We start from the raw sequence: 16,473 nt of genomic DNA, 5'->3' as shown, positions 1-16,473 counted from the left end.
GCAGTGTGGAGGGTAAAAATCGTATAGGGAGACCAAGAGATGAATACACTAAGAAGATTCAGAAGGATGTAGGTTGCAGTAGGTACTGGGAAATGAAGAAGCTTGCACAGGATAGAGTAGCATGGAGAGCTGCATCAAACCAGTCTCAGGACTGAAGACCACAACAACAACAACAACAAGCATCTAAACGAATGTGACATGAAAAAAGTTATGTAGGTTTGATATAACCATCATGCTCATACAGTATTATGTCAGTGGTTGCTAGCAAAGCAAAAGCTGAAATGCTTAACTCTGTTTTCAAACATTCCTTTACAAAGGAAAACCAGGAGGACTGCCACAATTTAATCCCTGTACCACTGAAAAGATGAATGAAATACGAGGGTCACTCCAAAAGAAATGCACCCTATTTTTGTAAAAATACAGTTTTCAGTCTGCATTTGTGAAAGTTTTACAGTGTGTAGATACATCCTTCCCGCTTGTTTTCAAACTTAGTTCAACCTGTTCCCGTGAGTGGCACCATCAAAGCATGTCTTCAAGATGGCTGCTACACTTGATGTTCGTCAGAAGCAATGTGCTGTCATAGAATTCCTGTGCTGTGAAAACGAGACAGTGGGAAACATCCACAAGAGGTTGAAAAAGGTGCATGGAGATGCTGCTGTCAATCGCAGTACAGTTAGTTGGTAGGCAAGCAGGTTATATGATGAAAGTGGGCTCGGCAATATTGAGGATTGTCCTCGTATTGCACACACTCCAGACAATGTGCAGAGAGTTAACGAATTGGTGACTACTGACAGACGCATCACAGTGAACGAATTGTCACGCTACGTTGGGATAGGGGAAGGAATGTTGACAGTGGCTCACAAAGAAACAAGAAAAATGGTATGCAGAGAACTTTTGGAATAGCACAAGAATGGTGAAGATGAATTTCTTGGAAGAATTGTGACAGGTGATGAAACATGGCTCCATCATTTTTCACCAGAAACGAAGAGGCAATCAATGGAGTGGCATCATGCAAATTCACCCAAGAAAAAAAAAAAATTCAAAACCACACCTTCTGCTGGAAAAGTTATGGCTGCGGTGTTTTTCGATTCTGAAGGACTCTTGCTTGTGAACATCATGCCAAGTGGAACCACCATAAATTTTGATGCATATATGACACTGAAGAAACTTCAAGCTCAACTGAGTTGTGTTCGACCACATTGGCCAAAGCAGGAGGTTTTGCTGTTGCACGACAATGCACGGGCAAATGTCAGTCAAAAAACCATGGAAGCGATCACAAAACTCGGATGGACAACACTGAAACACCCGCCTTTTAGTCCTGACCTGGCTCTATGTGACTATCATCTCTTTGCGAAACTGAAAGACTCTCTTCGTGGAACAAGGTTTGAAGATGATGACTCCCTTGTGCACGCTGCCAAACAGTGGCTCCAACAGGTTGGTTCCGAATTTTACCATGCGGGTATACAGGCGCTGGTTCCAAGATGGTGTAAGGCATTTGAGAGGGATGGAAATTATGTGGAGAAATGAAAATATTGTTCCTAAAGGATGTATCTACACACTGTAAAACTTTCAAACATGTAGAATAAAAGATGAAGTTAAAAAAAAAAAAATAGTGTGCACTTCTTTTGGAGTGACCCCCATAAGTATAAGTGTCAGCAGTTTTGATAAACATCTGAAATTGTTAAAATTGAACAAAGCTCCAGGGCCCAATGTAATCCCTATCAGATTCTATACTGAATTTGTGGCTGAATTAGCTCCTCTTCAAACTGTAACGTATCGTAGATCCCTCAAACAAAAACATGCCTAGTTTTTGGAAAAAAAGCACAAGTCACACCTGTCTACAGGAAGGGTAGTAGAAATGATCTACAAAACTACTGTCCGGTATCCTTGACATTGATTTGTTGCAGAATCTTAGAAGATATTAATAGTAACCTCAGACTTTTTGTGGATGTTGCAATTATCTATGAAGAAGTACTGTCTGAAAGAAGCTGCATAAATATTCAATCAGATCTTGATAAGATGTCAATGTGGTGCAAAGATTGGTAATTAAATGTTCAGAAATGTAAAATTGTGCACTTCACAAAAGGAAAAAAAACATAGAATCCTATAATATCAATGAGTCGCTATTGGAATCTGCCAACTCATACAAATACCTGAATGTAACACTTTGTAGGGATATGAAATGGACTGATGACATAGGCTCAGTTGTGGATAAAGGAGAATGCTTACAAATAACTCGTACTACCAGTTCTAGAATATTGCTAAAGTGTTTGGGACTGTACCAAATAGGACTAACAGGGGATACTGAATATATATACAGAGAAGGGCAGCATGAATGGCCACAGGTTTATTTGATCCATGGCAGAGTGTCAGAGAGATACTGAAGGAACTGAACTGGAAGACTTTTGAAGATAGACGTAAACTATCCCGAGAAAGTCTGTTAACAAAGTTTCGAGAATCGGCTTGAAATGATGACTCTAGAAATATATTACAAACCCCTATATATTGCTCCCATAGGGATTGTAAGGATAAGATTAGAGTAATTATTGCACACGCAGAGGCATTCAAAGAATCATTCTTCCCACACCTCATACGGGAATGGAACAGGAAGAAACCCTAATAACTGGTACAATGGTATGTACCCTCTATCATGCACCTCACAGTAGTTAGCAGAATATGGAAATAGATTACTGACAAGAAAGCAGGACCAATTTCATATCCCCCCGCCCCTCCGGGTTGTATTTTTCATTTCTTCCAAGCAAGGAAGCAGGCTTCGAATCATTCCCAAAAATGGGCATTTTTCATAATGTCTTGATCATTTGTCAGGTTGCAGTTAATATTTTTCTGGTGGCAAAAGATCTCCAGCCGTGAAGTGCATTCGACTTTCCTAATGGAAGATAATTTTTCCTCATGCTGCAGTTTTAATGGGCAGCATTAGCACTTCAGATAGTTTTTTCTAGGCACTTCACTGGAAGATAGACTATAAAGTACAAAATAACTGACATGAAAATGCAAAAAAATTAACAACATAATAAATGCTATAGATAAATACACTTACTTTACAATGAATGCTCGTAAGAAAAACCCTTCTCCTCTCTTTAAGAGCAGGGAATCTGTAGTGGCACATTTGTTAAAGTCTGTGATGCTGTGTACAAATTCTTTTTCACTCACAAGTGCCACTACTGCCATCAACCACTCTTGACCCATAGTACCTAGCAGAAATGGTTTTATTCTGTTCAGGGCAGAGAAAGATCGCTCCATGTCAGACATTGCCATTGGTATGGTAACAGTCACTTTCAGGAGTTTCATTGTCTTGTTAAAGCGACCTACAAATCATTTTCAAGAGGAATTGCAGAAGTGGAACAGTACGTTTGAGAGCTGTAAACTCTATATGTAAATTGAAGGTGGAGGGGAGGAGAAAGGGAAGGAAAGGGAAGGGACTACTGATGTCAGCTGCATCAGCACTGGGTGGAATCAGCAGCGATGAGGGAAATTATGTGATGGACTGGGATTCAAATCCAGGATCTCCCACTTACTAGGCAGTTGCATTACCCAATGTGCCACCTGGACACAGTGTTTATCGCAACTGCGTGGACTATCTTGGCACACCTCTTGGCCAACTGACACTCTCACCTAGTGCCACCTAACCATAGGCCCAGTCCACGTCCTCTATGCTCGCTATTTTGAGATCCCTGCAGAAGGTCAGGCGTAATTGAGCATCCTCACTGAAGAAGGTGGATTCATTGCTGACTGAGGTGAATCAATTATATGAATGCCATGCAGAATCTGCAGCTGTGATATCTTATATGTAAATTACAGGTGGAGGGTGGATGAGGGAAAAAAGTCTGAAAGAACATACACCACACATTCATAAACGAGGGCTGGAACTTAAATAGTGGCAACTATTTATTCACAATCGATACAAAAGAGTTACTTGTTTGCCTCTGTTACTGTCCTTCAAAGTAGTCACCAGCATTGTGTAGAACCCGTTGCCAGCAATATGGAAGGTATAGTATACCATTAGTATGGTAACCTTTTTTTTGTATCACAAGATAATTTGTACATACATAGTGTACATAATTCTAAATGTAATTTTGCTTCTGGAGTATATTTTAAGGTAAAGTAATGTGTATAGGCATAAGTAATTCTTTTGATTTGAACATGTAGGCATAAAAATTGACAGCAATGAGAAGAATACACCAATTCATGCGAAGCGAAAGTATAAATGAAATTTGCTTATGGCTCAGCTGCCACGCACTCAACAATACGCACTGACGTCAGTAGCAGAATAGGAGACATTGACCTGTGCACATGCGCAACAGACTGGCAGAAGACGCAACAAAAATAGGAATGCAATATGTACCTAACTTAAATACAAAGTAAATGAAAAACTATACGAGGCGTGTAAGCTAAGGGCTAACAACAAAATACTGTGAGAGATGTCAAATAATTTTCTTTGCGGAGTAAATGATCTTAATGGGTAACAGAATAAACAAATGTCTATGACTTTACACAAAGTACGGAAATATCTGTGGATGTATGCAATGACCAAATGTATCAGTCGCCACTGAGCTACGTAATGCAGTTAGTTTTAAGTTTTTTCTTTCAGCGACCAGTGCGTCGTCACGGCGCAGAAAAAGAGAATTATGTCGAGAGTAGCAGGTACCAATTGAAGAAATAAGCCACACTTCGAGTAAACAATTTAGTTATAAGGATATTTATACAAAGGTCATAAGGCAAAATTTAACAATGAAATATGCATCGTCGCAGTGTCTCTCTCTGTGACAATTATCAATACCTGTTCGCTGCAGAGTACACATAAACATTTAAGTATAAGATTTTACAAAAACTGGTTAATTTTTATCGTGTCACATGAAAGCTTGAATAATGACATTTCCAGTATTTGAGAAAGACAGGTCTATGTTGGTTAAAACTTCATGTTACACACTAAGCTACATGTGAAATGAAGTAAACAGCATTAACACATGAAGAAACAACATGATACTGCATGGGTGACTAGTAGGTACACTTATTTCAGTGAAACAAAAGTTCCTTGGCATCTAGTCCCATCATTGTATGAGTAACATTTCCTCATAAATCCTTGAGCCAGTAGATGAGTATTTCCCTTCTTCCCTCCCAAACAAAGGAGGCGGCGCCAAGCGTGGTTAGGCCAGCAATGTGCAGTGTTTTAGTCCTATTTCCAATGTTTTTCTCCCTCTTCTACCTTAGGAAGAAATGAGCTCCCATAAGTGATAAAAGCGTATCTATAAAATGAAGCAAAAATGTACCATATCCTTGTATTGTATCATAATAATGCGATATGTAATTAATTTGTATATGTGATGTGAACGAAGAAAAGTTGAAACTGACAGACAGACTGTAGTAACAGAACCCAGTTAATGAAAATTTCATGAGAAATTTATGTTTGTAATATAAGCGATCGATGGAATGTCGTAAGATATCATGTTATGTATATTGTTATAACTCAATACTTGTATGAATTTTCATTGGAAATCAAACTGTATATGAAGAAATGAACTTTGAAGACAAGCAATTTATACAGTGTTTTGGACGGCTATACATCTCTTTCAACAAGTGGCCGGTCTAGTGCGCTGACAGGAACATGCGTTTGCAATGAAATAACTTCTGAGTATTGTGGCTCGCACCGCTTGACATACTGACAAGTGAACTATAATTGTTCGAGCCCGTACTTACCTCATCGACAGATGCTGTTGGTCAGGTTTCTCTCTGCTGAAAATGCGAGTACGACGGGTAATAATGATGCCCGTGCCATAAAAATTGAGATCTTCTGCCACAGCATCGGATTTTGAACAATAAGCAAACATCCACTGCACCCAGAATGAAGAAAAACGCCATAGCGATTCTTCGGTATGTGACACTCAGGTGAAAGTGTAATAGTCAATGTGAAATCAACACCAAGAAAGCGAGTGTGTGCCCATGCGACAGTAGCTTCTAGCCTGTTGTGTGTTAGCGTCTAGCTCTTAGCTGCCAAATCGGCCAGTACACCAGCGCAAAACCTGGCAGTGACAATGAAGCAAACAGAACATTATTGTTAGTGTGCTAAATTCAGACAAGTAATGGACTGTCATATTATGTATATAATCTTTAATTTCTTGTAGAATTCCAACATACATAGGGTAAGCTGACATATTCACTCCATTAAATAAAAAAGCTGACAATAAAGGATATCGACCCCTATCGGCAAATGTAAAAAAAAAATAAATAAATAAATAAAAAAACACTGTACATCTCCATATATCTCAACGTACAGTGTGGGGGCAATTGTGTAGGTACATGATGAAAAGCCTCCAGGATGCCGTAAAATTAAGATTTATTAAAAACAAACACTGAGCAACAAGACAGTTGGCAAAGATGTTAATTATGAATGTGTGGTAAGGCACAGACAAATGAAAGAAAAAACATTCAATTTTTGTACAGTTCCCCCACCCCTCCCCCCTCACCTCCTGGTATGTAGAAGGACGATGAAGATGTGCAATTTTAGATTTTAAGTATTGCGAAATCTATGTATTGTATGTGTGTGTGAATAATATTAAATTGAACAACATTATCAAGTATGTTTTTATTTATTGAAGTGAAGTGAAGAACACATAAGGAGAATTTTCTTGATTATGACACGTGCCGGAGTTGGGTCTGCATTGCCTGCAGCTTCAATTAAAATGTAAGAGAAGTCCGATGATACAAATAAGCACAGAACATTTTTTAATAACGCAATTGTATTATATCCTACAAACATGTGCCTTCATATGCATAATCAATATTATTTAGTAACATTTATTAATTCTTTTTTATTGCACAATATAGCATTTTTGTGTTTGTTAGTTTTACTAACAATTGTAAGGTTCACTGTCAGTCAGATAGAAGCTGTCATATATTACAAAATACATCTCACTCCCCCCCCCCCCCCTTTTTAAACAGACACAAAAAAAGCAACAAATAAAAGTGAATTTTTTATTCTGCCTACTATTGCTGAAGATTGTTTATCACTAAAATGTAAGTACGTAATGTCCCAGAGGATTTGTGAGCAGAGTTACATCTGTGACATAGACAAAGGGATAATGTTGAGTGTAAAATTTAAGCCAGAGAAATGATGATTTTAGCATCTTGTGGTACTATAAAGTAACAGATATCAATAGAGAGAATGAAACAATAATGTGTGATGTATCCTGCTTGACAAGACACAGGAAACCACAATTTGCATGAATAGGTATGTTATAAAAACAGTGGATGACAAAAAAAGTTGAAATTTATGTAGATGGAAATAATAGCCTTAAAAGACATAGTTCCAATGAAAACTTTTTGTGTGATGAATAGCATTAAGAAATTGAGGTTTGTAGATGTAGATAGGTGTTTGTCCCATGGAAATCAAACTGCTGTTGCTTATGATTGAAATTCACATAGAAAAATGTTAAGCATAACTAAAAACTAACAACGAGTTGTGCCCTAACTAGTGTCACATTTATAATGTTTCACAGTGGCATATCTGTTCATTTATCATCTTCAGTTAGAAACACATTTTTTTTATGAAAAGAATCTATCAGGAGCAAAGATCCAAGATTAAGCAGTTCCTGTGGTAAAAGAAATATTTCAGGCCATTATATCTCTGGTATTTTGTGTGAATGAAATGGCAACTAATAAAGTCAAGATATATTTGGATACATGTTTTCTGTCATCATGAGACTTATTCCTCCAAGTTACACATCAAATCTTTTAACCAGTTTATGACTTTTTGAAGATCTGAACATTCCAATTAATAACTACCTTGTACACTACTGGCCATTAAAATTGCTACACCAAGAAGAAATGCAGATGATAAACGGGTATTCATTGGACAAATATACTAGAACTGACATGTGATTACAATTTCACGCAATTTGGGTGCATAGATCGTGAGAAATTAGTACCCAAAACAACCACCTCTGGCCGTAATAATGGCCTTGAGACGCCTGGGCATTGAGGCAGACAGAGCTTGGATGGCGTGTACAGGTACAGCTGCCCATGCAGCTTCAACACGGTACCACAGTTCATCAAGAGTGGTGACTGGCGTATTTTGACGAGCCAGTTGCTCAGCCACCATTGACCAGACGTTTTCAATTGGTGAGAGATCTGGAGAATGTGCTGGACAGGGCGGCAGTCAAACATTTTCTGTATCCAGAAAGGCCCGTACAGGACCTGCAACATGCAGTCGTGCATTATCCTGCTGAAATGTAGGGTTTCGCAGGGATCGAATGAAGGGTAGAGCCACGGGTCGTAACACATCTGAAATGTAACGTCCACTGTTCAAAGTGCCGTCAATGCAAACAAGAGGTGACTGAGACGTGTAACCAATGGCACCCCATACCATCACGCCGGGTGATACGACAGTATGGCGATGATGGATACACACTTCCAATGTGCGTTCACTGTGATGTCGCCAAATACGGATGCGACCATCATGATGCTGTAAACAGAACCTGGATTCATCTGAAAAAATGATGTTTTGCCATTCGTGCATCACAGGCGCTCCTGTCTGTGATGCAGTGTCAAGGGTTAACTGCAGCCATGATCCCTGAGCTGATAGTCCATGCTGCTGCAAACGTCGTCAAACTGTTCGTGCAGATGGTTGTTGTCTTGCAAATGTCTCCATCTGTTGACTCAGGGATCGAGACCTGACTGCACGATCTGTTACAAGATGCCTGTCATCTCGAGTGCTAGTGATACGAGGCCGTTGGAATCCAGCACGGCGTTCCATATTACCCTCTTGAACTCACCATTTCCATATTCTGCTAACAGTAATTGGATCTCGACCAACGTGAGCAGTAATGTCGCAATACAATAAACAGCAATCACGATAGGCTACAATCCGACCTTTATCAAAGTCAGAAAAGTGATGGTACGCATTTCTCCTCCTTACATGAGGCGTCACAACAATGTTTCACCAGGCAACGCTGGTCAGCTGCTGTTTGTGTATGAGAAATCGGTTGGAAACTTTCCTCATGTCAGCACGTTGTAGGTGTCACCACTGGCGCCATCCTTGTTTGAATGCTCTGAAAAGCTAATCATTTGCATATCACAGCATCTTCTTCCTGTCGGTTAAATTTTGCATCTGTAGGACATCATCTTCGTGGTGTAGCAATTTTAATGGCCAATAGTGTATTTTAGATGAGATTTGTTGTGACTCTTAATCTCATTTTATGTCATTTCTCACAGTTGCCTTGACTGGCATGATTATTGCAAGAGATCTACTTCTGGTTGCTGCTGGTTTCTACATCCGATACCAGTCTCTGCCTCCACCTGTAAGTTATAATTTCATTCCGACAACTGTAATTAATATCTGATTATTAAAATGTGTTGTATGATAGGAATTATAATTTGCAATTTCAGAAGACACTCAGCCGGTATTTTGATGCTACACATGTAACAGCTCAACTAGCACCTACATATGTCAGCAAGATCAACACAGCCATTCAGCTGTTACTCGCATGTTCAACCCTGGCTGCTCCTGTCTTCAACTATGTGGATCATCCCTTTTTGCATGGCTTATGGTAACAAAAGCTAGCATTTCAGATCTAAATACTTTTAGCATTCTTAATTAACAGCAGAAGAAACTGAAAGATTGCATACTGTCAGTTGCCAATGAAAGTAATGCTTTTGGGGTGGTGATTATTTACGAATAAAAAAACAATAAGTCAGTCAATTCGATCTGTAAAATTTTAAAAAAATCAATGAGGGAATCTCACTGGTGGAAAGACCATGCAGCAGACATTGTTTTATGGATGCATTTCATGTTCAGTATTAATACCAAACGACTTTCTCACAAAACTTTTCAACTGCTGACATGTGCAGTAGAATCAGCTTCAAGATGCACAGGGTAAGAATTACTAAGGCAGAGGCAGCTTCCATAAGCTGTTGCTTAATGTGATTCTGCAAATGTATAACAGGTATCACTACCATTGAAAGTTTGGACCATTTGATTATGTTACAGCCTTTAGTATACAGGGATCAAACCTAGTTGTGGATACAGTGTGCTGCCTTGCTGAGAAAAACCATTTCAGATCTTGTTCAGTCATTATAATTCTGCTTTGACTATCCAAAGTCATACCAAGATCTTTCCTTCAAATATGTCATTGTCAGGGCTACCTCCAGGATTGTAAGAACTGAGGTAATATTCTGTCTTTAAGGACTTTACTATTAATGAAATATTGAAAAGAGTGATGTTGTGATGTTTTGCACTAGTCTTTGTTATAAATTTGCTGTTTTGATAATACTTATGCCACAGACTTGCGTTAGCAAACTTATATATCAATCCACATTTAAGGTGCCTTTTTACATGTTTGTCATTACCTACATTTGTAAAAATTTGTTCTTGAACTTGTTTGTAAATATTAAGTTAGCATGCTATGTCAGATTGTCTGCCCTCCACTAGATTAAACACTACAAATCTGTCTGTTTTTGTTGAAAATTTTACTACTTATAAAAAAAACATTAGAAAGCTTGCACTAAGATACTTTTGACATCCTTAGTCAGCTGAAAGTAAGAGATTATTTTACTCCATTTGCCTGTGAGGCGTTTGTAGTTTGTCACTGTGATTAACTTCACAGACAGATGTCACATGAAACAATATACTTGTTACATCTTCAGGGGCAGTTCGAGTCCAGTGTCTTTACAACTGTTCCATTTTGTTCAATGCAGAGAGTAGTAGAATGTGTCATTACCAAACACAGGAGGCAACATTTGGCACTAAGTGAAACAGTGCAGTCGTTACGACACTGAGCTTGCATTTGAAAGGACTGAGGTTCGAATTCCCTAAACTAGTTAAAGCAAATCCTGGTATGGTTTCTTGGAAAAGAACATGGCAGAGGTTCTTCCCCATCTTTTCCGCAACTGCACTTGTCCTCTGTTAATAATAACCTCATTGTGAGTGGGACTTTATATCCCATCCTCCTTTTTCACGGGTTTTGCCTCTTACCACAAAATTCATCCCTTTCATCCACAATAGCCCCTAACCACAACTACACGGATATCCTTAAACTGTTTTTTCAGAAGACAAAAGAATAAAGGTCTCACTTGTACAAGGAGTTTTGATGTTTAATGTGAGTTTTGAATCCATTCACATTCCTCTGAATTATGGGAGCCATTTTAGTGTTGAGATTTATCTTTAACCTTTCATCTCAGTGAAAATATCTCTGCGATGGTTGAGGCCTGTTGGAGCCTGAAGGGCCACTTTGGTGGTACTGCAGGCACTTTATATGGTAAGGAAAGTGTAAAAGTGGAGTAGGGATATATGGGAAATCATTCTAGCAACAATTTAGGCTACAGATTGGGAAACTCACAGTCATAAGTGACTTTTACAAATGGCAGGTTATAATAGCTTGGTCCCTTGGAAAACAAATTTCGGAAACGGCAGTGCTGATTGGCTGTTTGTATGCTACTGTTGTGAGCATCTGTGGAAAGCAGTTGAACGATGATGACACCAAAAGTAGTTGACATGTTCTTGGAAATCCATACCTCATCATGTAACATGGAGGTCGGAGGCTCACTCGCGCCATAAAGCAGGATAAGGAGTGATCTGTGGCAGGTCTGACAGGATACATCATCACTGGTGAAGGAACAAGTGTTTTGAAACACACCATTTAGTACACATTGTTGAACATGATGGTACACAGTAAATGACCCCTTAAGTGTACCTACGTTGATGACATTATCAGTTACCAGCGGAGCCATGTCATCTGATCAGATGCATCATGTTTCTAGTAACACCAGGCTGATGATCGTGTCCAGGTATGCCATCATGAAGCCAAAAGTCTGCTCAAAACATGCACTACGACACAGGCGTAGAGTGGTGGGGGTAGTATTATGCTGTGGGGAACATTCACCTAGGTAATGGTAGTAATCTTAGGCATCATGACAGTTGTGACCTTTGTGAACATTATTATAGACCACCTGCATTCCTTCATGCTTGATGTCTTCTCTGATAACAGTGCCATCTTCCAGCAGGATAACTGCCCATGCCACAAAGCCAGAATTGTGCTACAGTAGTTTTAGGAGCTTGATAGTGAAATCACATTGATGTCTTGGCCGCCAAATTCACATGATCTGAGGCTGATGTAACAATCTGGGAAACTATCTGGTATAGTAGGGCTAGTAATTTATGGTAAACATGTGACCTGTGCATAGGCATCTGGGGCCACATACCCCGAAACCTACCGAGGATTTGTTGAATACATGCTGCACAGAATTGCTGCTCATTCCAAAGATAGACTGACATGCTATTAAGCAGGTTATCGTTATATTTTAATTTAGTAGTGAATATCAAATTCAATCTGATCCACGTAACATACTCTTTCCTATACTTGAAAATGACAATTCTTGTGTGTTTGTTTGCTAGTGATTTGAGCATTCACAGAAAGTGGTCGAAGAGCAGTGAAACCACAAGAAGGCAACAAGGTGCTGGATGTCCATGTCTCAGAACAGAACACAGAATTCAAAGGCTTTGCTCACACTGTAAAACAGGATAACTCTATAACATATTGACATAAGTTCTTGCTTTTGAGGAGGATACAGATAAAATGGTTACTTAAATTTTACAGCTCCCACATCAGATATTTATGATGTGTCTACCACAACTTACTCTCCTGTGCCAACCTCTTCCTCTTCAAGTAACACTTACACTCATGCCCTTGAATTTTGGTTTTATATATTCCAATTTCAGTCTTCTTTTACAGTATTGGACCTCTTAGCTCACTCTATCATGGAAGTTGTTCCTTGATGTCTTAAGAAATGTCCTAGCATTTTGTTTCTTCTTGTAGTCAGTGTTTTCCACATATTCTTTTCCTTGCTATTTCTGAGGAAAACCTCATTTCTTATCTATTCACATCATTTTCAGCATCCTTCTGCAACACCACAACTCTAACACTTTGAGCCCCTTCTTTTCTGATTTTCCCACAGTCCATGATTCCACTTTCTTACAAAGCTGTGCTTCACACATATTCTCAGAAATTTTTCCTCAAACTAAAGACGTCGGCACATGGGGCGAGGCAGCTAACATAAACGTACTGTCAAATGTCATGACACACAGTGCTGTCAGCACACGGGATGAGCTAGTTAACATGATTTTGCACTCCCAGCATTCTCCAGCATAGTTGTTGGTTTTATTTAGCTTACATCAACAGAGTTGGTTCACAAAAATTGACACGGCTAAAATTCCTACATTAGCTCTATTAAAATGCACATTTCTTCCCTTGTTCATAAGCAAGTTGTGTTGTTCTGTCTGTGGTATACATAAATAAATACTTCAGTATCCATGAACATGTAATGAGACAAGAAGGAAAGATACATGTCCAGGTCAGTGAGGAAATCAGAGTATAACAGTTCACCAAATTGGACAAACTCACTCCTGACAGAGAACACATTTACATTAAGTATTAGAGAAATTATTTCTATTAATTTGGTAAGAAAGTCCCACAAGCTCACGAAGAATGTGAAGGTGAAGAAAAAGAAATGAAGTACAACAGGACTTGACACTTCTTTCACTGGTGCCATGTCCCGCACTGACGCAGGGTCGGCATTGTTAGGAACGGATTCGGCAAGGTTAGTCGAAAGGGGTGGCCGGATGCCCTTCCTGCCACCACCCCGTACCCCTCGGGACGGAAGTAGTGTACCCCTGCTGTCTGCGACTAGTGGAATTCATGGAATAGTGCGAACGTGATCAGATGTCTGCGGGTCGTGTAACTGAGGCGGAATGTGGGGACCAGCCCAGTATTCACCTAGCGGGATGTGGAAAACCGCCTAAAAACCACATCCAGGCTGGCCGGCACACTGACCAACGTCGGTAATCCGCCGGGCGGATTCGAACCGGGGTCAGCGTGCCTACCCGAGTCCAGGAAGCAGCGCATTAGCACCCTCGGCTAACCTGGTGGGTTACAACAGACTTGACAGTATACCAACCTAACTCTGCACTGTAACAAGTTGTCTCTGCGCACTATGTTAGGCTGTAGCTTTGTTATAAGAGATTTGGATTTTAACCTTTTTCCAGCAATTGCAATTAGGATTATTAAATTTATGCTATCTAACCAATTTTCCTTTTTCAGTTTTGTAAGATTTTCCTACATTTCTCTAAAATAGGAAAATCTTACAAAACTATCTCTTACTCCATGTGAGTATCAACTATGAATCCAATTCTCTGAAAATGTGCTCAAGATTCTTGAAGAAAATGATGCCCAAGTGAACAACATATCGACAAGTGACACGGTGCGCTTCAGCGTCAGTGGTTTTGACAGTAAACATCAGGGGGAGATTCCTGTTTGCTTCATTAGAACCTGCTTCATGCTCTACGAAAGTCACAGTTTTGTACACAGTTCAGCGAATGGCATGTTTGATTCTTGTGTTCAGCCAGTTTAAAAGTGGGCACAGAAGAAGTGCTTGCCTTGGGAGCACCCAGTACTTTGTTGCCAAGGACATTCTACATTATAATTCAAGGGACGACATTCTACATTATAATTCAAGGGACTCCAGTGCCTGATACTCTGTGCAGGCCATTTGGATCCTACCAACCAGCACAAAATTAATGGAAAGGGGGGAGGGGGGCTTTGTTAAGCTTAATAGGATTGCACGTTGTGGGAATATTTTTGAGAACAAGTTTCCATCTCTGGAGTTCTTGAAAGCTAGTGGTAGCTCAGTCTGAAGTTTGTAACTAAGATGATTGTTGGTAAACCTTCTCTGATGTGTCACTTATTCCAAGGCATGTGACATGTTTGTGTGATCGTCAACTGCTGATATCACTTAAGACATTCCTGTCACTGCCCATAGAAATTACAGGCACATTGTGAATTCCGTAACTGAGGCGTCTTGAAGAATGTGGTTGCAAAATCTATGACAGTGTTTCTGAAACCAATGGAATCCGATTTCCTCCTTTGTCTTATAAGCAGAAGCAGAATAGAGAAGTCAAAAACGTTTATGATGTGTGGGGAATTGCAGCAGTCACTTTAGCCCAACATATTTGGATTGCATTGTCTGGTTATACGGTATGTTCAAGTAATTTCCAAACATATGTCATCAAACTCTCACCATTTTAGTGATATGTTTTGACCATCCAATCACATTGTCCACCTCACTAACAATTCACAGCAGTTAAATGGCAGACCATGCAGATGTTGGGGGGCCAATAAACTTTGTCACCACAACCTCCCCGCATATGCTGGTTCTGGCATTATAACTGCAGATTTACATCTGTTCAAAAATTACTGCCACAGCTGTTTTCAATCAGTGTTTCCATCGCTTTCATCCCTTCACAGATGTATTGCTCTGTACAGATTCGGTGCTGAATTGTTTTAAGCTAATAACCTAGAGAAACTAATAAGATTTTAATTTTATTTCAGGTACCTAACTGCAGGCACAACAGCTGCTTCTGCAATCAGTTACATTATTTCTCAAGATACATACAAATATTTTAGAACAAAAAAATGAAATTAAACTCTTATAAATACTGAAGATGTTCAGTTTAACATTAATGCTAACGTTGAGCTACAAGAGAAGACTGGTAATTGTATCTCTAAACATTTCAGAGGATTTGTAATGAATCTTTGCTCTTGAGTAAGGGCTATGTTTTTGTATAATAAAGCAATATCAAGGTACAAGCAAATTCCTCTATGTATTCTGAAGAACTTTAACTGTGGAGAGAGCACATATTATTGTGAGTTTTGTTGATCTTTGTGCTAAGGAATACTTGCTCATATCTAACTGAAGCACTGTGATATGAATTTTTAAAGGTAGTTTGTGAATCAATCAGATTTGTGGAATATGGCACTGTAGATATGAAGACAAATTTTTTTTGTTCTACTTATTTTTAAGAAAGTTCTTTTGTACAGGAAACCATCATTAAAGTATAAAACAATGTGTCTAAACTACTTGAAGTATTTATTATATGCAGTTTTTCATTCATTATTCCACTGATAGAAAACAGTATGTGTGTTCAATCCTTTACCTATTGATTTGATGTACTTTTTGTGTTACTATATTGTTCATTATGTGACATAAAAAATTGTAGATTTTTTTCAACAAAGTTTTGAAAATAGTACTTAATTTACTTCGGCAGTACTGCTTAACTCGGTAAAATTGTCAAAGGTTTCTTATTTAGTGTCTTTTTTTCATTTGCCTTGAGTACATGAATACCTCAATTTGTTTTTGAACAAGGTACAACACAGCACAATAGTTTCTACACAGACACAATGAGTATGATGATTGGTTTGTGAGGCACTCAACTGCACGGTTATCAGCACCCGTGCAAATTCCCAACCTTTGCTCAGTCCAATCTCGCCACTTTCATGAATGATAATGAAATGATGAGGACAACACAAACACCCAGTCATCTTGAGGTAGGTGAAAATCCCTTTCCCCGCTGGGAATCGCACCCAGGACCCCGTGCTCGGGAAGCGAGAACACAACCGTGAGACCACA

The 16,473-nt window shown here is 39.2% G+C and overlaps 1 protein-coding gene across 3 annotated transcripts in view; it reads left to right on the top strand.

The window, feature by feature from the left end:
* LOC126471238 (probable cardiolipin synthase (CMP-forming)) overlaps positions 1-15,920 on the top strand; it is an 88,178-nt gene extending 72,258 nt beyond the window's left edge. For all 3 annotated transcript variants that reach the window (XM_050099367.1, XM_050099361.1, XM_050099373.1), the window contains 3 exons: positions 9,229-9,314; positions 9,403-9,563; positions 15,396-15,920. In XM_050099367.1, coding sequence (XP_049955324.1) covers positions 9,229-9,314; positions 9,403-9,563; positions 15,396-15,483 — 335 coding nt within the window. In that variant the 3' untranslated portion in view covers positions 15,484-15,920. The remainder of the gene's footprint in view (positions 1-9,228; positions 9,315-9,402; positions 9,564-15,395) is intronic.
* Positions 15,921-16,473: the final 553 nt, after the last annotated feature.

Source organism: Schistocerca serialis, chromosome 1 (assembly GCF_023864345.2).
Source record: "Schistocerca serialis cubense isolate TAMUIC-IGC-003099 chromosome 1, iqSchSeri2.2, whole genome shotgun sequence".
NCBI classification, from domain to species: Eukaryota; Metazoa; Arthropoda; class Insecta; order Orthoptera; family Acrididae; genus Schistocerca; species Schistocerca serialis.
Note: the sequence above shows the minus strand (reverse complement) of the source record. Positions and strands in the feature narration are given on the sequence as shown.